The sequence below is a fragment of the Fukomys damarensis genome, unplaced genomic scaffold (assembly GCF_012274545.1).
Source record: "Fukomys damarensis isolate Sample0158 unplaced genomic scaffold, DMR_v1.0_HiC HiC_scaffold_23, whole genome shotgun sequence".
In the NCBI taxonomy this organism is placed as follows: Eukaryota; Metazoa; Chordata; class Mammalia; order Rodentia; family Bathyergidae; genus Fukomys; species Fukomys damarensis.
Genome location: NW_022900935.1, coordinates 29,832,344 through 29,855,422, shown reverse-complemented (window position 1 = coordinate 29,855,422; position 23,079 = coordinate 29,832,344). Strand labels below are relative to the sequence as shown.

At 37.2% G+C, this 23,079-nt stretch overlaps 1 protein-coding gene across 1 annotated transcript in view; it reads right to left on the bottom strand.

Moving 5' to 3' along the window:
* Positions 1–4,358: 4,358 nt before the first annotated feature.
* Positions 4,359–23,079, bottom strand: part of Rnf11 (ring finger protein 11) — a gene marked incomplete at its 5' end in the record, with an annotated part of 35,776 nt that continues 17,055 nt past the window's right edge. Inside the window, 2 exons of the mRNA XM_010610414.2 lie at positions 4,359–6,270; positions 8,164–8,333. Coding sequence (XP_010608716.1) covers positions 6,099–6,270; positions 8,164–8,333 — 342 coding nt within the window. The remainder of the gene's footprint in view (positions 6,271–8,163; positions 8,334–23,079) is intronic.

The following is a 23,079-nucleotide window of genomic DNA, read 5'->3' as shown; positions in this document are numbered from 1 at the left end:
CAGGATCACAGGCAGCTGTTTTTGACTATTAAGTGCTACTCCTTTTTTAAAAGGCATGCTTCCCTCTGAAGATCTGTGTGTAGAGAACCCGAGAAACCAATGCTCACTACTCTGCAAAATCCTATCGTTTTATATCACAAGGTAGTCAATGACAGTAGAGGGTAAGTATTCCTAGAAGAAAATGCATGTGGGGCCAGGGATTTAGCTCAGTGGCTCTGCTGCCTGCCTTGCAAGCACAAGGTCCTGAATTTGCTCCCTGGTACAAAAAAAAAAAAAAAAAAAAACAAATATGGAAAAAAAAAAAAAAAAAAAAAAAAAAAAGCATGTGAACTGAAAAGTATTTTAACCTGCTAGGTTTTGTATTTAAAAGAGCAAGATGCTTTATTTCCCCTGTTGGGCTTTCAGACATTTCAAACACAGCTAAGCTTGAAAACATCTTGCTTGTATCTTAATAGGTCCCTCCTATTTGGTTTTAGAAATTTAAAGCTATCAAGCATCTAAGTATATGATCAGATGATTATTAAATGACAAGCGATTAAAAAATATTTCCCAAAGATAGATGTACCTAGACATTTATATGACTTTTTCTGAAGGATCAGATATCTTGAGATACAATCAACTCTAATTGTACCCTTCATAGATGTGTAACTAGTAAATGCCAAAAATTGATAATTCTTAACAGAGTATGTAGAGAACAAAGTTAAAGAATACTAAGTACTCAAAAAAGCATCCCGTTCAATACTGGTTCCTTCAAAATTACCAAACTTCTGTGAAAGTCCTGTAATAAAGACTTACTGCAATACGGAAAATCATTTTTAAAGTTTCATTTACCAATTTTGACAATCTAGAAAAAAAAGAAAGTCTGGCTACAATACTTAATATAGACACCATGTTTTAAGTAGAAAACACAAAAATAAAAAAGTATCACTGAAAATATTGCACAAATTCACATGTTTCCTCCAAATTTGCTTTATGTAACTGGATAGATATAAATTAATGAACAGAAATTTAAGCAAGATACATGTAACAATTTAACAGAACCTGATAATCTAGTTTCTTTCAACTTTCATCAAATTCATCTTTAAGTCATTCCATCATGGGGCTCATAAGGAAATTAACCAACATATGCATAATATGTCAAATAAGTACTTATGACATGCTAAATTCTCCTATAATGCAATTACAAAGAACCTTCCAGAAACCTGTTTGTATGTAGAAAAGTGTTGAGTCTAATATTCAACTCAATATAAAATAATAAGAAACATTTGTTTTTTATGTGGAGACCACTTCTTTTGCTAATGAATGATTTTTAGCTGTAATATCTGAGAGGAACAAATGAGTCACTTTGGGTACACAAGGAAAAAAAATAAACACATGCTAAATGGATAAAACAGTACCACTACATATTTACTAGAACATCTCTACCTCTAACACTTCAGAAGCTTAGAGTTTTAGAGTATTCTTACATTACCTGCAAGAAAAATTAAATGAGGAATTCCTTTTTTGAGATCACAACTACGAAGTCATGTGGTTATACTACAAATTCTGCATTTGTGTGCAAAACATGAAACACATTTACTTTTATTCCCTGCTTAGTCTTATCAGTCACCTAGCAGGACTTAATAGATATCTTTCCAAGGAGACACAGACTGAGATGTGTTTATGTAACTTCAATAAACCCCAGCACAACAGTAATGAGAGATGCAGTATCCTTTTGCTATATGGGTCAAGACAACAAGGAAGGAGGTCATAGGAAAGAGAATAAATCAAAACTGTTACATTGAAAAACTAAGTTTCATCATGGTGCCACCTTCATTTTCAAATAAGCATGGTGGCTTCAAGCTGAATAAATCAGAAATTTTAATATTTAAAATTTATCTTGACTTTCAATCATCATATTAACAACCCAAAAGATAAACACATAGGAAAGGATACTATCAAACCACTTTGCTGGAGTAGGTTTCTTGACGCATTAAATCATTTTTATAGAAAAGGGATAGTGCATCTCAGTTTGCTTACAAGCTAGGAGATCACTTTGAATTTTGCATTTCCTAACTGCAAACAGAATAGAGCACTTTACAACAGGTTATAAATAAACTGGTTTTCAAGCATAGAGCCAGCCCCAACAATAATACACTATTTTAAAAGACCTAAGGCAATGAATTCCATTTCCAATGGAAAAAAAGAACTGTGCAAACAAGCTTAAAACTACTTTTTTTGTGCCAGTGTTATAAAATGTAGCTTTTAATAAAACCTTGACCCAAATGCCAGTAACTTCAGAAAAGAATTGGTGGAGGGAAGAAAGTTATTTCATTTAGGAAAAATATCCACTATCTTTTTCCTAATCTTTAATACACACAATTTAAACATAAATGGCTGCTGTAACACTTACACAATTCCTATGTACTGGAGCAATAATAACAAGATCTAAATACAATTATCCTTTTTAAACACTGGGTCAAGGCTTTACATAAAAATACCATCCTATTTCCCCCCCTAAGTTTCTAAAATATTACATACTTTCCTCAACATCTGCAGCCATCCATCCAGGAATTTTTAGGAAACTTTTGTGCATGATCTTAATTCCTAATCCCTGGCTCTTTGGGCTCAGTGACAAAAGATCAAAACCACCAAGACTGATGGTTCACTTGAAGTCAGACAAGAGACCCTGGCTCAATTAGTCTCATAGGACGAAAGCAGTGCTGCATCAACTGGCTCCATGCAGGAGGGGCACGTGAAGGATCTCATCAACCAGTCATCTATACAGTCCAGGTGATAGATGTGCATGCACGGCAGAAATCGAATCGGGTCCCCGTAAACAAAGTCCATCATACAGATCACACACCTGTGGAAGGAAGCAAGATAAATCAGGAAGCATCTTTAGATGAGTAGGCTATCCATAACACTCAGACACGGTGTTACTCCAAACAACATACTAGCACGATTTGCCTGTCACCTCATTACTTCAGCATGCAAATAGAATTTTTCCCCCTACGTGTTTATCCATCTATATTCTCTTGCTTAAAACTCCTCAGAATTTGCTGGGCTTAAGAGTGATTACTAGAGCAATGAGAAATGGACCACACTAATATCAAGTTTGCTGCCATTTGTACAACAGCTATATATTACAGGAGAGACCTGCAAGATGCTTTAAGTAGGAAGACAAATCAACTTTGTTTCTTTATACTGAGTTTTCAGTGCAACCCTGGAGTACCATAATTTTTATTTTAACAATATGTAAAAACACAGCCCTAATTTCAACCTATTGGGCTGCTTTAAGTTAAAGCTATTTTCATTAACTCAGTTTTGAATTTTCATTTCAGAAGTCAATGTCCCAGACAGACTACAATCTTAAGTACTAGCACTAAACGTTGGTATAGCACCAAATATTAACATAGTAAATCAAACATGCTTGTGTTGGGTAAGCCGTTCTCAATTTAAAAGAAGAAAGGATCCCTCATCATTAGGGATTCCTCAAAGACAACGATGAGCCTTGGGGACCCAAGTTCTGCACCAGCAAAATTTTATCAACTCATCAGGCTTAATTATCTTACAAAAAAACAAAATCTCTCTTATCACTAAAAACTTAACACTTTTAATGGCTGCATAGCCTGATGAAGTATTCCCGTACCACAACTTACTTATCTATACCTCTACTGATTGACAGTTATGCAGCACACATTTTTCCCCCTTAAACAAGACTGTGGTGAATAAAGCATAAAAAAAAAAAAAAAAAAAAAAAAAAAGCATGTGAACTGAAAAGTATTTTAACCTGCTAGGTTTTGTATTTAAAAGAGCAAGATGCTTTATTTCCCCTGTTGGGCTTTCAGACATTTCAAACACAGCTAAGCTTGAAAACATCTTGCTTGTATCTTAATAGGTCCCTCCTATTTGGTTTTAGAAATTTAAAGCTATCAAGCATCTAAGTATATGATCAGATGATTATTAAATGACAAGCGATTAAAAAATATTTCCCAAAGATAGATGTACCTAGACATTTATATGACTTTTTCTGAAGGATCAGATATCTTGAGATACAATCAACTCTAATTGTACCCTTCATAGATGTGTAACTAGTAAATGCCAAAAATTGATAATTCTTAACAGAGTATGTAGAGAACAAAGTTAAAGAATACTAAGTACTCAAAAAAGCATCCCGTTCAATACTGGTTCCTTCAAAATTACCAAACTTCTGTGAAAGTCCTGTAATAAAGACTTACTGCAATACGGAAAATCATTTTTAAAGTTTCATTTACCAATTTTGACAATCTAGAAAAAAAAGAAAGTCTGGCTACAATACTTAATATAGACACCATGTTTTAAGTAGAAAACACAAAAATAAAAAAGTATCACTGAAAATATTGCACAAATTCACATGTTTCCTCCAAATTTGCTTTATGTAACTGGATAGATATAAATTAATGAACAGAAATTTAAGCAAGATACATGTAACAATTTAACAGAACCTGATAATCTAGTTTCTTTCAACTTTCATCAAATTCATCTTTAAGTCATTCCATCATGGGGCTCATAAGGAAATTAACCAACATATGCATAATATGTCAAATAAGTACTTATGACATGCTAAATTCTCCTATAATGCAATTACAAAGAACCTTCCAGAAACCTGTTTGTATGTAGAAAAGTGTTGAGTCTAATATTCAACTCAATATAAAATAATAAGAAACATTTGTTTTTTATGTGGAGACCACTTCTTTTGCTAATGAATGATTTTTAGCTGTAATATCTGAGAGGAACAAATGAGTCACTTTGGGTACACAAGGAAAAAAAATAAACACATGCTAAATGGATAAAACAGTACCACTACATATTTACTAGAACATCTCTACCTCTAACACTTCAGAAGCTTAGAGTTTTAGAGTATTCTTACATTACCTGCAAGAAAAATTAAATGAGGAATTCCTTTTTTGAGATCACAACTACGAAGTCATGTGGTTATACTACAAATTCTGCATTTGTGTGCAAAACATGAAACACATTTACTTTTATTCCCTGCTTAGTCTTATCAGTCACCTAGCAGGACTTAATAGATATCTTTCCAAGGAGACACAGACTGAGATGTGTTTATGTAACTTCAATAAACCCCAGCACAACAGTAATGAGAGATGCAGTATCCTTTTGCTATATGGGTCAAGACAACAAGGAAGGAGGTCATAGGAAAGAGAATAAATCAAAACTGTTACATTGAAAAACTAAGTTTCATCATGGTGCCACCTTCATTTTCAAATAAGCATGGTGGCTTCAAGCTGAATAAATCAGAAATTTTAATATTTAAAATTTATCTTGACTTTCAATCATCATATTAACAACCCAAAAGATAAACACATAGGAAAGGATACTATCAAACCACTTTGCTGGAGTAGGTTTCTTGACGCATTAAATCATTTTTATAGAAAAGGGATAGTGCATCTCAGTTTGCTTACAAGCTAGGAGATCACTTTGAATTTTGCATTTCCTAACTGCAAACAGAATAGAGCACTTTACAACAGGTTATAAATAAACTGGTTTTCAAGCATAGAGCCAGCCCCAACAATAATACACTATTTTAAAAGACCTAAGGCAATGAATTCCATTTCCAATGGAAAAAAAGAACTGTGCAAACAAGCTTAAAACTACTTTTTTTGTGCCAGTGTTATAAAATGTAGCTTTTAATAAAACCTTGACCCAAATGCCAGTAACTTCAGAAAAGAATTGGTGGAGGGAAGAAAGTTATTTCATTTAGGAAAAATATCCACTATCTTTTTCCTAATCTTTAATACACACAATTTAAACATAAATGGCTGCTGTAACACTTACACAATTCCTATGTACTGGAGCAATAATAACAAGATCTAAATACAATTATCCTTTTTAAACACTGGGTCAAGGCTTTACATAAAAATACCATCCTATTTCCCCCCCTAAGTTTCTAAAATATTACATACTTTCCTCAACATCTGCAGCCATCCATCCAGGAATTTTTAGGAAACTTTTGTGCATGATCTTAATTCCTAATCCCTGGCTCTTTGGGCTCAGTGACAAAAGATCAAAACCACCAAGACTGATGGTTCACTTGAAGTCAGACAAGAGACCCTGGCTCAATTAGTCATATAGGACGAAAGCAGTGCTGCATCAACTGGCTCCATGCAGGAGGGGCACGTGAAGGATCTCATCAACCAGTCATCTATACAGTCCAGGTGATAGATGTGCATGCACGGCAGAAATCGAATCGGGTCCCCGTAAACAAAGTCCATCATACAGATCACACACCTGTGGAAGGAAGCAAGATAAATCAGGAAGCATCTTTAGATGAGTAGGCTATCCATAACACTCAGACACGGTGTTACTCCAAACAACATACTAGCACGATTTGCCTGTCACCTCATTACTTCAGCATGCAAATAGAATTTTTCCCCCTACGTGTTTATCCATCTATATTCTCTTGCTTAAAACTCCTCAGAATTTGCTGGGCTTAAGAGTGATTACTAGAGCAATGAGAAATGGACCACACTAATATCAAGTTTGCTGCCATTTGTACAACAGCTATATATTACAGGAGAGACCTGCAAGATGCTTTAAGTAGGAAGACAAATCAACTTTGTTTCTTTATACTGAGTTTTCAGTGCAACCCTGGAGTACCATAATTTTTATTTTAACAATATGTAAAAACACAGCCCTAATTTCAACCTATTGGGCTGCTTTAAGTTAAAGCTATTTTCATTAACTCAGTTTTGAATTTTCATTTCAGAAGTCAATGTCCCAGACAGACTACAATCTTAAGTACTAGCACTAAACGTTGGTATAGCACCAAATATTAACATAGTAAATCAAACATGCTTGTGTTGGGTAAGCCGTTCTCAATTTAAAAGAAGAAAGGATCCCTCATCATTAGGGATTCCTCAAAGACAACGATGAGCCTTGGGGACCCAAGTTCTGCACCAGCAAAATTTTATCAACTCATCAGGCTTAATTATCTTACAAAAAAACAAAATCTCTCTTATCACTAAAAACTTAACACTTTTAATGGCTGCATAGCCTGATGAAGTATTCCCGTACCACAACTTACTTATCTATACCTCTACTGATTGACAGTTATGCAGCACACATTTTTCCCCCTTAAACAAGACTGTGGTGAATAAAGCATAAAGCTTTAGCCTGGGGGGGTGGTACACATTTTGGGATAGATCGCTATGGCTAATATCTTAAAGAGTATAGTCCTCGAAATGTTGCCAAATGACTTCCAAAAACCAATTGACAGGGCCACTAGTAATGCTGGCCTTATTTCACATACAAATACAAATATGTAAATGGTTTTAGCTATCCTCAACTGTTATCCAAATGGACAAGAAGTGTAAATAATAGAATTCCCACCATATTGCATATATTTTTATATATATAAATTCTTTATTGTTGCATCTAAATATTCTCTTGTATTAACTGAGGCTTTCTAATAAGTAAATGTCACAGACTTCCAAAGCACAGTGATACCTTGGTTGTTGAATGGCTGCCAAGCTTGAACTTTCCCCTACTCAAACAGCAAAAAGAAAAAAAAGCTGCTCAGTGTAACTTCCTTGGCTAGTCAATATGAAAATTCAATTTGAAAAAATCTGTATGGGCAAAGAGTGAGTTATGTGTCGGGCGTCTCACCACTTCACAAAGGGATGTGCCTCAGTCTAAGTGTTGTTCTTGCCAAGACAACATATAGTGCTTGTTAAAAACATTTGTCACTGTGCTTTGTGTTTTATTTGCATAAAATATCATAACCACAGCTCCTAAGAAAGTTAATGCTACCAGCAATAAAGCTAAGAGGAAACTGAGAACCATGACAGAGTTAAAGAAAAAAAATGGATGTGTGAGTGTAATTTTTGGGCCAATGAACCAATTATCTGGTTTTCCATTATTTCTTATAGGAAAAATATGTTCAGTTCTTAAACTTTTCGGTGTTTGAACATGAATTTGGAATACACTGAAATCAACACCTAAGGTATCCCTGTACATGAGCAAGGGCAAAATTTTCAAAAGCTATTGTTCGAAAATAGACCTCTGAAATAAAGCTTATTAAAGCTTATTCCTGGGCCGGGGATTTAGCTCAGTGGTTCTGCTGCCTGCCTCACAAGCGCAAGGACCTGAGTTGATACTTGGTACCGGGAAAAAAAAACTTACTCTCGGATCTTTTTTTCTGATCCATCTCTTCCAGGGTCATAAACTCCTTTAGGCAGATGCTGTATAAGGCCTATTCTTTGAGCTATCCTAATTTGTTCCTCTTCGGTCAGCTGAGTTGCTAGCCGAGTCTGGCTAGGTGTTGGATGATACACTGGAACTGGAACTTGTTCCTAAATATTAAAGGTAGATTAAGAAATGATTATTGAAAAATCTTTGTGGGGAGGCAGAGGTGAGAGGGAAGGGCCCTGATAGGCGGCTAGACTAGGCTTCTAACGTGCGCGCGCACACACACACATGCAGACGCATGCACGCACACATGCACAGACACACTCACACACAATCTGACCTATCTCCCTACAAAGACCACATAATCCTATATATGTATTCTTGATACACCAAAGATAAATCAATATAAATAGGTCTGCATGTGATAAAGCAACTGGTCTGATATTTTATAGGCTTCAAGGAAGCTGTGGTCTCAGTATAACAATTACATTAGCACTGGTCAATAGACTTATTTTTTCCCCATATGGAAAACAATTTTAAAATTCATACAGTCTAACAGACTGGGTATTGTTGTAATAAACTTGACCACTTCCTCTGGATTTTATATATAGCAGGCAAATATTCAGCCTCAGTTTCTCCATGTGTAAAGTACTAGGGTGATTAAATTAAGTGGGAATTTTAAGTGCTGTTCTTGGCATTCTGTTAAACTTATAAAAGTTCAGTCAGTAGATATTAGCTGCTACTATTACAGTTCCACATTTACGTGACTGTAGACCAGCCTTTCAAAATTGCATGCAATGGACTATGGTGAAAATATAATTTTAAAAAAGGGTCTTGGATATCACCTAAGATCAACTTCCATTTGGTAAGACAAAAGTTTGCCTACAGTCACTGACCATACTGGAATTATAATGAATTATATTCTCCCTGTAAAGCTGGTGACTTTCACTATAGCGTGCATAAAGATACAAGAATATTCTATGTTAGTTTAGATTTTGTCCACTTGCATTACTTTGAAAAACAATACACTGAAATGATATTCTTGAAGTCATCAAAACAGCACAGTGCAAGCCTGGTAAGCACGAGGTCCTGAGTTTGAACCCTGGTACACAGGGGGAGGGGACATCAAAACAAAGCATTTAGCATGTGAGAGGCCCTGGGTTCACCCGTAGCACAAAAAAAGGATTTTTCATCGTACAGATCATCTTTATACTTTCAGTAGCTTCTAGAACTAAGACTATCTAAAGTGAAATGCTTCGTGAATTACTAAATACGCTATTACTGGCAGAAAAATAAAAACTTCAATCACATCTTTTGTCTTGTCTTCTATTGGAACCTTTGTGAGCTACTTCATTTCAGAAAGAAGTTTTAAAACACCAGAGGACAGTTTCTTTTTCTTACTTTGGGATCTAACCCCTTGTCTCACAAACAAGCTTATCTAAAAGGGTAATACAACTCTGTAATCCAGCAATGAGAGCACAGGTGTGGCTTGTGTGCAAGTCTAGGTTTGGCCCCCAGCAGTATGGGGAGAAAAAGTAAAAAAAAAAGAAGCCTCCTCAATCCAAATACCAATAACATTCCTCACAGAACTGGAGAGAATCTACAATTCATATGGCACCAGAAGACGCCCAGAGCAAAAATAATCCTGAGCAAAACAGGAGGGATCACAAAGTTATAATATAAAGCAACAGTAATAAAAACAGCATGGTACTGGCACATAAAAAGACGAAATCCCAAACACATTCAGCTTCCTGATCTTTGACAAATGGGCCAAAAACATACTCCAAAGGAAAGATAGCTTCTTTAGTGGTGCTGGGAAAACTGGCTATCCATATGCAGATGATTGGATCTAATCCTGTATGTACCTCTCACCATGTATTAAACTAAAATAAAAAGAACCAAAGTCTAAGTGTTAAAACACAAAAATGCAATCTGCTGTTAGATAAAATAGGTAAAAAATTTTAAGACATAGGCAATAAGCAACAATTTTCAGAACAGAACCTCCACTGCACAAAAAATCAGAACAGAATCAACAAATGAGATTGTATCACATTTAAAAGCTTCTTTCTATGCAGCCAAGGAAAACAAATGAAGAGTCAGTCTGCAGACCTGGAAAAATTTGCTAGCTACTCTCAGAGGACTAACATCTAGAAAACACATAAAGAACGCTTTAAGGGCCTGGGATTTAGCTCAGTGGTTCTACTGCCTGCCTCACAAGGACCCATGTACCAAAAAAGGAACTCTTAAAAATCAGATCCAGCCAGCGTGGTGGTGCATGCCTGTAATCCCAGCACTGGGGAGGCTGAGTCAGGAGGATTGCTGTGAGTTCAAGACCAGCCAGGGCTACATAGTGAGTTCCAGGTCAGTCTCAACTATATAGTGAAACCCTGTCTCAAACCCCCCCCACCCAAAAAAAAGCAGATCCCAATACACAACCCAAAATATGAGCAATGGAAAACATATTTCTCAGAAGAAGTACAAATGAATAAGTACATGGACGGTCAACAATGGCCATTAGAAAAATGCAAACTAAATACTGAGAGTGCACCTTACTCCAGAAAGAATGGTTGTCGCCAAGAAACCAATCAATATCAAATGCTGGCGAGGCTGTGTGGAAGAAGAACCCTTCTACACTGCTGGTAATAATGGAAATAACTCCAAAAAATAAAACTAGAAATTCCATTTGATGAGGCTACGTTTTCCTTCTAGGTATCTTCCTGAAAGAGTTAAAGACATATTATAGTGATACATGCACACCCATGTTTTACCAGCACAATTCATAACACAGTAGGCTAAATCTTGGAAGCAGCCTATATGTCCATCAACACATGAATGATTTAAAAATAGCCAGGGATTTGGCTCAGTGGTTCAGCTGCCTGCCTCACAAGCTCAAGGCCCTGAGTCTGATCCCCGGTACCTAAAAAAAAGCAATAAATAAAAAGATGTTTTAAAAAATTTAAAAATGTAGTTTTTACACAAAATGGAGTATTACTATGATATATAGGATAACTCTGATATATAGAAGGATAATTTGTGGGAAAATGTATCAACCTTGAGACCATAATATTTAGTGAAATAAATAAGACACACTCATGGTTTAAATGTCATGTTTTTCTCCTATATGAGAAACCCAAAATATAAATAAATAAAATAAAAGAGAATAGGAAAAAGGAAGATATATCTTCTGCAAAGGGGGAGGAAACAGAGAAGGGAGAGGGGGAAAGGATTAAAAAGAGAGGAAAAAACCAAAAGAATGAAGGTGTTATGCACACACACACACACACCAACTATACTTGATGAAAGGAATAGTCATGTACTGATAAAAAGTTTTCTTGTCCAAGCATGGTGGCGTATGCCTGCAATCCCAGCACTCGGGAGACTGAGGCAGGAGGATCGCTCTGAGTTCAAGATCATCCTGGGCTAGCTACATAGTGAGTTCCAGGTCAGTCTCAACTACATAGTGAGAAACTGTCTTAAAAAACACCCCCAGAATTTTTGAGACAAGGTCTTGCTATGTAGAGTTCAGGCTATGTAGAGTTCAGGCTAGCTTCGAACTCGCAGTGATCCTCCTGCTTCAGTCACCCAAACGATGAAAATTCAGATGTGTGCCACCAGGCCTGGCTGAAAGAAAAATTAAGAAGCCTAAAAACAAAGTAACTTTGTTCAAAGAAACTATATTTAAAACATTAATTTTACCTTGCTTGAATATCACAATAAAGCCAGATTATTTTGGTGGAATGGGGTGGGGAGTGGTGCATGAGCTGCATGGGATAAAGGTGCCATCTCTACCCTCATCTCAGTCACCTCTACAGAATCTCAGGAATCAGTGCATCAGTTACAAACACACTATTTTAGAGGATGGGATTTTCAGTCTGAAAAATTAAATCATAAGAGCTTGAGAGCCAGGCCTGGTGGCACACGTCTGTAATCCCAGCAGTTGAGAGGCTGAGACAGGAGAATCACTGCAAGTTCAAGGCCCACCTCCTGAACGATATATAGCAAGAGCCTGTCTCACAACCAGAACCAAAAAAACAACAAAATTGAGATTTGGCTCTATTCACTATTTATTTGACCTGGGGCTAAGTATCTTTTTCTGTGTTTATTTCTGGTGCTGAAGATTGGACTCAGGGTCTTACCAGGCTAACCAATCTACCACTAAGCTATGCCTTGAGATAAGTCTCTCAACATCTTTGAACCAGACATGATGACACATGCTTGCTTCCTGTGGTTTTGAGGCCAGCCTGAACTACACAGTGAGACAATCTCAAAAACAAAAACTTGAATAAAAAATAGCATCCGCTTTAGACTGTTAATGATACAAATTATTATTAGATGTGAAGAGCTTCACAAATGTCAACATTTGTGAAGTATTCTAATCTTTTGCTCTCTCCCTATTGTCCAATGATTCTTTGTCACATAAACTTCAGGAAAAGTTACTGTCCTGGGCTTTAGTCCTAATTTTTTTGCTTCTCTGTGAATACTAGGCAACTCTGACTTTTTTGTAACCTCTTTCAGTACTGTATTACTCAACCCTTTGATTATGACTTCTGTCTACATCTTCCTGATTTTCAGTCGTAGTCCTATGTGACCAGTTTTGATGAGATGTCATCTACACAAAGGTGACATATTTGAAGTCACATGGGGTCAAAATTGTAAGACTATGGGATTTCTAAACCCTTGAGTATCTAAAACAAGATGGACTTGTTTTAGAGCAGCAAATAATCTAAAAAATATTTTAGAAGCTAATTTTTGGGCCAGGTGTGATGGTGCACACCTGTGATCCCAGCACTGAGGAGCTTGAGGCAGAAGGACTACAGTGTATTACAGGACAGCCTGAGCTACAATAATGAGTTTAAGACTAGCCTGGACTACGTGGTAGAACCCAGGAAAGAAAAGAAAGAAAAGAAAGGAAGGAAAGAAAGAAAGAAAGAAGGAAGGAAGGAAGGAAAATAAAAAAGAAAGAAGGAAAGAAGGAAGGAAAAGAAAGAAAGAAGCTAGATTTCTTCACCTTTGTCTATACGTGTGTACAGTGAACACAAAGCAGAACAGAAAAGGAAAGCTCTATTTTATGAACATATTAATAGACATTAAAAGAAAAATTAAACACTTTTAATTCATATATGCAGTTTCTAATTCAGTGTTTTTTGTTAGGCCAAAGAAACCCTCTAAGTACCTTCTAATTCAATCTTTTGTTTAAGACAGGGTTTTGCTGTACAGCCCAGACTGGCCTCAAACTTGAGGTAGTCCTTCTGCCTCAGTCTCCCAGGCGCTGAGGTTACCGACATGTGCCACCATGCCCAGCCAGCCATCCAACTAGTAGATCCAACAATCTAATTTCAATTTACATGCAATTTTTCAGAAAGCCACACAGGGAAGGAAACGGCTAAGATCTGACCTCTTGCTATTTTGGGGATGGGTTTACCCTTAATCATCTCATCTCACATACCTAATTTAAAATTTAAACTTCCATCATTCTTACTTAAAAGTAGCTTCTTCTAATTGAGTTGTCAATTGTTTAATAACTAGAAAGCCAGTTCTTTTTGCAGGGGGTAGCACATGAATCTTCTTTCAGTTTGTTAGAAGACAATGGAAGATAAGATATATAAAAACCTACCATTCACTAACTGATGGTTCACTGTACCAAGAATCTCACATATATGCTGAAAACCTGCTTTCCTCCTGAGAGGCTGGAATTTTGTTATGCGGTAGGCAGTGAGTGCCTGAGTCTCCCTAGCAGACAGGCCTTCATACATGTGGGTGGAAGTGTTCTGTGTGACCCACCTAGGAGAGAACTTATCCCTGGTTTCCTCTGGAATTGACCCCACGTATCTTTCCCTTTCGCTGATTGTTTTTTTAAAATTAATTAATTAATTAATTTTGGTTTTTTGAGACAGGATCTCACTATGTAGTTGGGACTGACCTGGAACTCACTATGTAGCCCAGGCTGGTCTCGAACTCACAGCAATCCTCCTGCATCAGCCTCCCCAGTGCTGGGATTACAGGTGTGTGCTACCACATCCAGCCTGTTTTTTATTCTTTTGCTGTAATATCAAAACTAAGTATTATACTGAGTCTTATGGGTCTTCCTGTCATATTATCAAATATGGGGATTGTCCTGAGGTTCCCGAATGCCACTGATATAGTTTGCTTCTAGTTATCAGCCTTGTGAAAACAAGCAAACTTTTGATTAGTGCATGTTCTAGTCCCTACGGGTGGTAAAAGACATACATACTTTTCTGATAATGTCAGAATGATGGATGATGCTTGCATTCATTCCTGTTTTCAAATTTGATAATGTTCATCAGAAATGCTTCCTTGCTGGACATAAACCCAGGGTGTCTTGAACATGCTAGGCAAAGGCTGTATCACTGAGATACACTGCCCAGGTATGCTTTCCAGTTGACAGCAGTGGTTAACCAGCATGTGTTTCACTCCTTTTCTTACAGTAAATTTAAAGATTCCTAAAGGAACTAATACTCTGAATATTATTTAGTTAAATAAAAGCACTTGTGAGAAGAGATACTTATAGATTAAACTACCTTATCCTCAGAAAACCCAATGCAGAAGTTCAAATCCTTGGTATTTGAGAATGTGACTGAATTTGAAGATAGGGTCTTTAAGAAGTAATTAAAGCTAAACATAGCCGTAAAGATGGGCTTTAATCTCCTATAACCAGTGTCCTTAAAAGATGTTAGGACACAGAAGAATCAATCCATAGGTGGGCAACTATGTGAGACGGCAGCCATTTGCAAAACACACTAAGAGGTCTCAGAAATTAAACACCCTAATTTTGGATTCTAGTTTCCAGAACTGAGAAAATAAATTTGTTGTCCTTAAGTCACCCAGTCTGTGGCATTTTAATATGGTAGCTCTAGTAAGCTAATAGATAGAATCTTAATGTCCTCCAACCCCTCAAGATAGATAGAAGTTTATACTCAAATCCAGGTACCACTAAACCTCCCACATGGATTAACAAGTCAGTTAAACAAGTACAGGAAAAACAGAAATGCTGGATCATTACGGAGATAACACTTTACATTGGACTAAAGGTCTTGGGCAATCTACTACAAACATTCTACGTCTCAAATTGCTTCTTAGGCTTATCCCCCCACTACTCCTTGAATACTTCTCAAGGCTCTGTCCTGCTCTATATTCTTCAGCTACTAATTAGGTCCATGTTAACAGTTGAAATTATCCAAATATAAATAAATGATTCACAAACTTGGCAATGTGTCTTTTACTGTAATAATTTTTGAATTTAAGCACACTGTACTTTTGGATCACAACCTGAATGTTTAGTCTAGATCTCCCCTAAACTCCAGGCCCCACTTGACAGTTCAAATTTGATGTCTCAAGGATTCAACTCAACACATTAAAAAATGAACTCCCCTCCAAATTTTGATCACTTAGGCTTCCTTATAGCAGTGAATGGAGTGACTTCATCTTTCTAGTTTTGTAAGACAGAGACATCCTTGGTGCCTCCCTCTCTTACTGTCTCCTACTTACTACTCATTTTATCACATCATTTCATGTTCATTTCTTTTCTGTGTATTTCAATACCCCATACTAAGCTCTCGTTTCTTCCCTAAGGTGCGGTACAGTACCTTGGTACTTGTTAATTAGTTCTAAGATCATCAAATTTGTTGAGTTTCAAATCAATCAAGTACAAGATATGACTGTACTAGTCAGCAAAGCCTCAATTTGTTCTCCACCCAGAAGTTAGAGCAATCCTTCCAAAACAATTCCCCCCCCCCGCCAATCCCCCCAGCTGAGCCCCTTGAGAAGTTTCTTGCTGCTTATAGGGTAGAGGTCAAAGTCATTTTTAACGTGACCTCCCAGGCTTTGCACAGAGTACATCCAAAAACATTGCTATCTGGCACCACTGGCGAGCTCTCAGATCCATTACATTTTTTGGTACCAGGGATCAATCTCAGGCCATTGCACTAGTGAGGCAGGTGGTGGAACCACTTAGCCAAATCCCTGGCCCCCAGATCCTTTAAAGAACCAGTTTCTCCTGTAGTCACAGACTTGCCATACTCTGAGACTCTGCCTGTCACTCTGTTTAAATGCCACCTTGGAAAAAAAAACTTTTGTAAAATTTCATGTACAGGTACAAATTCCCTATGAGGAATGTTATTGTGTATACCCAAAATGTACTAATAAAAGTTTTGCTTAGAAAGTCATTTTTTCTCTCTTCACAGTTCAGTTCAACTATTACTTTCTCCAAAACCTTCCTTAGCCACTCTTATTATATGCTCTTACCCAAATAAGTTCTTATTATAGCAGTCTTAACAACTGTAATTTTACATTTCCTTACACTTTGAATGTTTATCTTACCCATTAGACTGTAAGATGTAAGATTAAGAATTGTGTATTTTTGCTCAATGACTCCTCAGCATTTAGACCTAGTGGTTTCTGGTACACAATAGGTACCCAGTAAGTAGACTCACTAAATGGGTGGATAAAGAAATGGTCTACTAAGCCAGGTGTGGTGGCACACATGTAATCCCAGCACTCAGGAGGCTGAGGCAGGAGGATTGTTGTGAGTTCAACACCAGCCTGGGCTACATAGTGAGTTCCAGGTCAGTCTCAACTACATAGTGAGACCCTGTCTCAAAAAACAAACAAAATAAATGGTCTACTAAAGTGCTACTTATGAATAACTAAAAAATACAGTCACCCATGAACTTACTCTCGTGTTTTTCATATCATTGTATTAAACATTTCCTGCAACCTTATCCCATCTTGTATACATGTCATAACACTGAGGATTTAGGGCTCTGCTTTCAAGTACATTCTTTAAGAGTGACTGACGATAATGGCACTTTTTTCTGCCACCCTCGCACCCCAAAAGTACTAAATGTGATTCTGTCAACTGGTGGAAAAAATTTACCAATTAGTCATGTCCAACTTATAGTATAATAGGTTTAATCACCAGTGTACAGAACTGATGACATAAATGCTGGCTTCCAAGGAAGTGTTTGATTAAAGCATAAAACATCAGGAAGACAGGCCAAAACATTTTTCTTGACAATCAGCTACTTCTGTGTGGAAGCATCTTTGGAAGTATATCACAGCAAGAATAATCCTGATTCCAATGATTATACTCAGCTGCAAACATTTTGTGCATGGGGCTAAAAAAACAATCATCTTTGGTGTTGAAGATCAAACCTAGGGCCTGAGCATGCTAGGCAAGTAACAATACCACTGAGCTAAACCCCAAGCCCTCACCTGTATGATTTTTAATAAATGTTTTTCCCAACCATTAAATAAAATTTGTCAACAGCATAGGCTGTTTTGCTTTCCAGTCAGTATACACCATCTACTCAGCACAGCATCTTAGTTCAGAGTTGGGACTCAAACATTATTAATAGAATGATCTAAATTAAAGCATTTATGTTCCTATGATGTTACATAACATCAGAAATTGTTAACCATGCTATGAAAAAATTACTGATTTGGCTTAAGCCACAGTAAACCAATCAAAGAAAGAAAATAATATTACAGTCAACATTTCTCTTTTCTTTTCTTTTTTTGAGACAGGGTCTATGTAGTTGAGATTGATCTGGAACTCACCATGAAGCCTAGGCTGGTCTCCAACTCACATATCCTCCTGCCTCAGCCTTCCCAGTGCTGGGATTACAGGCGTGCGCCACCATGCCTGGCAACATTTCTTCTTTAAATGACAATCCCTAGTTTGCTGCTTCTTTCAAATCTCTACCTAGCTATCTTAGAAGAATTTCAATAGGTCCCAAACCAAAGTATGTACCTCTTTATACTTGCCAGCCTGAACTATATAGTAAGGACCAGTCGCAACCACCCGCTTCCAAAAGAAAGCCAAAACCCCAACAAAACCCAAACAAAACAAAACAAAACCAGTAACAAAAACATTACAGAGCCAAGGGATTTAGCTCAGTGGGGCTGCTGCCTGCCTCACAAGCACAAGGTCCTGAGTTCAATCTCTAGTGCCCTCCCCCACAAAATTACAGAAAAATGCAATATCATGGAAGAGTACAGAATGTAAAGGGAAAATACGGGATTATAAAATAGGCTGAGCCAGGAGTGGTGGTGCATACCTGTAATCCTAGCAAAGGAAAATGCGTTTGCTATAACACACCAACCCACCTGGTCAGAAAAAAAATCTCTAAAGCATCCTAGTTTGTTAGCACGTAATACACAGTACCTATGATAGATGTTATCAAGACAATATTGGGGCCTGCTCTTACAGAGTTTATAAACTAAGAAACATTAGCCAGGTGTGGTGGCGCACGCCTGTAATCCCAGCACTAGGGAGGCTGGGGTAGGAGGATTGTTGTGAGTTAGGGCCAGCCTGGGCTACACGGTTGAGTTCCAGAGTCAGTCTCAACTACATAGTGAGACCCTGTCTCAAAAAAAGAAACAATGAATTATGAAAATGTAATACATGACCATATGAAGGCACTCCAATAAATATTGGATTCAATCTAGGGAATATGATTTCAGAAACTAAAAACAATGTAGAGGGGAAGTGCCTAAAATGCTAAGCCTGGAAACAAGCCTGGTTTGTGGTAAAGGAAAAATAAAGTCACTGCTAAAGAATGCAGCTTGTCACCAAGAGCTGTATCTTTTAATCCAGCAAGAAATTTAAGCCAGCTTTTCTAATTTTTTTCCTCACAGACTTACAAGCTGTTGCTGGAAACACAGCCCTCTCCAGCTGGTCTCCTACAGGGAATGCTGCTCTGAATTTTCCCAAACATACTTAAGACCATAAAAAGGAGGATTTGAAACAAGTCATAATGTATATTTTGCTTTTAATCTTCCAGCAATCTTGACCATAACCCCAAACATGCCATTATATGTAGCCCCTGAACAATACACACACAGACATAAAAGCCAGCATCACATCTATAATACTGACAAATGATATAATTTTATATCTGATAAGATATAAACTATATGGACTGCATGCCTGAAAAAAAAAAATAGTGCTTCCAGGGAGGTGTGGCTGGGATATTTGTTTTTTAAATTAAAAGTTCATTTCTTTTCATTACATAAATATTCACTGAACATGTATTATCACAGTCACTCAGCACGAGCAAGTACTGCTATTGAAAATTGTTTTGAACAATCATCTAAAAAATTTAATACAAATTCTTCCTAGAAGTCCAATAAAATGGTTTTGGTTAAGTTAAAAGAGCAGGAATCTGAGGGAAAAAAAGCTAATCTGAAACCAACCTGGGTCTCTTCAGAAACCAAATTAGGCACATTTTTTTTCACTCTCCAGTCCACTCAGTGCCTGCCTGAATCTTATAACAGGTGGTTCCTATTTCCCAATGCACTATTCAAAATGCGAATTATGCAACAGACTAAAGAGAACGATGCTGATGTTTTTCTACTGGATGACTCATACTGCAACAAGAGCCAGCAATTCTTAAGAAGTGCAGAACTGGCATCAGATTTGCTTTGAGGTTAAGTGTAGTGCGTGGGTAGAGCACTTGCCTAGTGTGTTCTTGATATGATCCCTAGCACTGCAAAAAAAATTTTTTTCTCTCTCAAAATGAAAGGCTTCTCAATCTGATCCCAGAATTAGAACAAATGTATGTAAAATAACATTGAGAGAATTGTTAATTTTAGGACCCAATGTAAAACTGTTTTTAAACAAGGATATCTGCCCCAGTCACTTATTTATAAATTATTTTCAAATGGAAGCTGTCCGCAACCTCATAAAAAGCTGCCTGGCATAATTTCTAGATGAGAAACACTGTACCATCTTCTCCATCTCTAACACCACTTATACCACCACCAGAAACTGGGCAATTTTTAAAAAAATAAAAAATAAATAAATAACTGCCAGGTGTGGTGGCGCATGCCTGTAATCCCAGCACTTGGGAGGCTGAGGCAGGAGGATCACTTTTGAGTTCCAGACCAGCCTGGGCTACATAGTGAGTTCCAGGTCAGTCTCAACTACACAGTGAGACCCTGTCTCAAAAAAAACAAACAAACAAAAAAGAAATAACTAAACATGTAGGATGATAATAGCAATGCAGTGGAATATTCAATCGCTTCTAAACATTGCAGCTTGTGACTGTGAGGCAATACAAGAGAAATACTTGCATGTGGGAAAGAAACACTAAAATGTTCACCATGGTCGAATAAGAACACTGAAATTGGTTAGTCTAACTTTTATCAAATTGTATTTAATGTGATTATTACTTTTATGATAAAAAAAGGAAATCTTGGTCTGGGAATTTGGCTCAGTGGTGCTTGAAAGCCAAGGACCCCGATCCCCTGTACCATTAAAAAAAAAAAAAGAAAGCTTTGTGAAGATAGTGTCACAGGAAGCTAACATTAGAAAATTCAATTTTCATTTACAAGATGGAAAATGAAAACATCAGCAATTAAGAGACAAGCCACGTATTATCTGATGGTGGCCTGCCTCACCGCGTAGGATGGTCTTTTCCTACTTTTACTTAGTCCAAATTTATTCTGCAGAGCCTGCTTCTTTTCCTACCTTTACTAAAATATGGCTATTGTTAGAAAAAAAATAGTCAAGGGACAATTCACAACATATTTTTAATTTTGCTGAGAAAGAATATAACTTCTACAGCTGAGTGTCCATTCTTTTAAAGAGGTGATACACATATCATCCCCCCCACTGCCCCTGCATAAACTTTTCAAAGTGAAAAGTCAGTGGAATTTATTGCATTTACAATGCTCTGTGACCACACTGTTTTCTCTTCCAAAACATTTTCATTGCTCCAAAATAAAACCTTGTATCCACTGAGTAATTACCAACCATTCAAACTTCCTGTACCTGGAAACCATCTGTATCTATGGATTTAACTTTCTGGATATTTCAGATAAAAGGAATGTGACTATTTTCTCCTACTGCTTCCTTAACTATTTATATACACTGTAGCACAAATTTAATAATTACTCTAATATTGCTTTGAGAATTCATTGCAAGAAGGGTATACAGTTACCCGAAATGTTTGGTTTCAACAGTGCAGCTTGGAATGCAAACAAAGGTAGGCATATTGGTATAAATCAACTTTGTTTTTACACATTTAAGTACTACAAAATAAAAGGCACAGATTACTAAATTTCAAAATGTTTGATTACAAAATCCAGTCTTTACGATTATGAAATCAAATGATAGAAATGTGTACCAGAAGTCATGAAAATCTGGCTCACTCTGGTACTGCAAAATAGCTATATGAGTCAAATATCCAAGAGTTACAATGTAGAAGACATCAAATGTACTCAAATATTTGGCCTTCATATAAAATAGCAAGGACTGAGTAATGGTTAAACTAGTATGACATAAATAGGCTACCCTGCTGTAGTAAACAAGATATACTGGAAAAGGCAAAGACAGAAGTAAGAATGTATGTTTGAGATAGACCAGTGATTGTTAATTGGAGAGTGGGCTGGGTATCCACGATTTAAGGAAGCATATAAATTATTTGAAATTGCACACAAAATCCTGTGAGTCACTCTGGGAGGAATTATGGCTTATGCCTTCTAAAGAGGGTTATCAAAGAAAGAGTTAAGAAACACTGAGTTAAGATTGTTTCCACATAAAGAAAAAGGATTTGAAAGGGAAAAATCTGAAGAAACTCAAGGGAAGGGCAAAGAATATAGCTGAGTGGCACAGTGCCTGCCTAGCCAGTGCAAGGCCGAGTTCAATCCCTGGTACCAAAATAAATAAAGGGGATAAAGGATGTTTTGATTTTGCTGACACATGATTTGATACACCTTAAGAAAGCTTACCAATTATAATCAAAGGTTCTCCCATCTCAAATCTCTAGCACCAGTCTTGCTATGACTTGGTTTGATGTTTGCATTGTATGTTTGGGACATAGTACCTAACAGAGTTAGTGACATTGTGTGCCCACCAAAGTTGAAAAAAATAGTAAACTAGAAGGCCCCTTACATCATTCTGCAAACTTAAAATTAATTTTTATACTTCAGACTAAAGTTACAAGTTATATGTCTGAAACACAATGGCAGAAATCTGAACTTTTTGGAAATTAGGCAGTTATGCCTTCTTGGAAAGTTTCTGAACCCAAACACTTGTTGCCCTAGTGAGAAGTCTCCTGTCTTCAAGATGGAGTCAATCTATTTAGACCTGGAACAGTGTTCTAATTTGAGGCTAATGAAAATACTGCTAATTCTTTATCAATAAGTGAGCCAGGCATGGTGGCATACACCTGTACTGGGAGGCTGAGGCAGGAAGATTGCAAGTTCAGGACCATCCTGGGCAAACAGGTGCTTGTCTAACGAAATCAGTCTCCACACATCAGCTCCTTAACATTCTTTAACATTCAATATCCACATGCAGGCCCAAAAGTAGACCACTGTGTCAGTCAGCTTTCCTGTCACTGGGACACAATGCCTGACAACAACTTAAAAGAGGGAAGGTTTTATTTAGCTCATAGTGTCCAAAGGGTTTCAGTCCATGGTTGGCTAGCTCTGAGGCAGTAACATCATGGCAGGAAGGGTGTAGCAGGGCAAAGATGTTCAGTTCTTGGTAGTCAATTGAGAAAAGGGGAAGAGTTTGAGACCAGCCTGGGCTACATAGTGAGTTCCAGGTCAGTCTCAACTACATAGTGAGACCCTGTCTTAAAAAAAGAGAGGAGGGGAGGGGAGAACAGTGATATAGAAGACCAGGTAAAAGGGGCTATACACAGACTCCAGGCCACAACTCCTTGACCTATCAAGTGCTAATCTACAACTTGTTTCTTCATCCAATACAGATAATGTCAGGATTAACAGAACCACCGAGCTCTCTGCATCCATATGATCTGGACCCTATTAACTTCCCAGGAAAATGTATAGCCCTGCTCATGTGTCCCTACCTTCTATCTTTCCATCTTGTCAAGATAGAGGAGCTGTGGGGTATGGCGGTACACACCTGTAATACCAGCA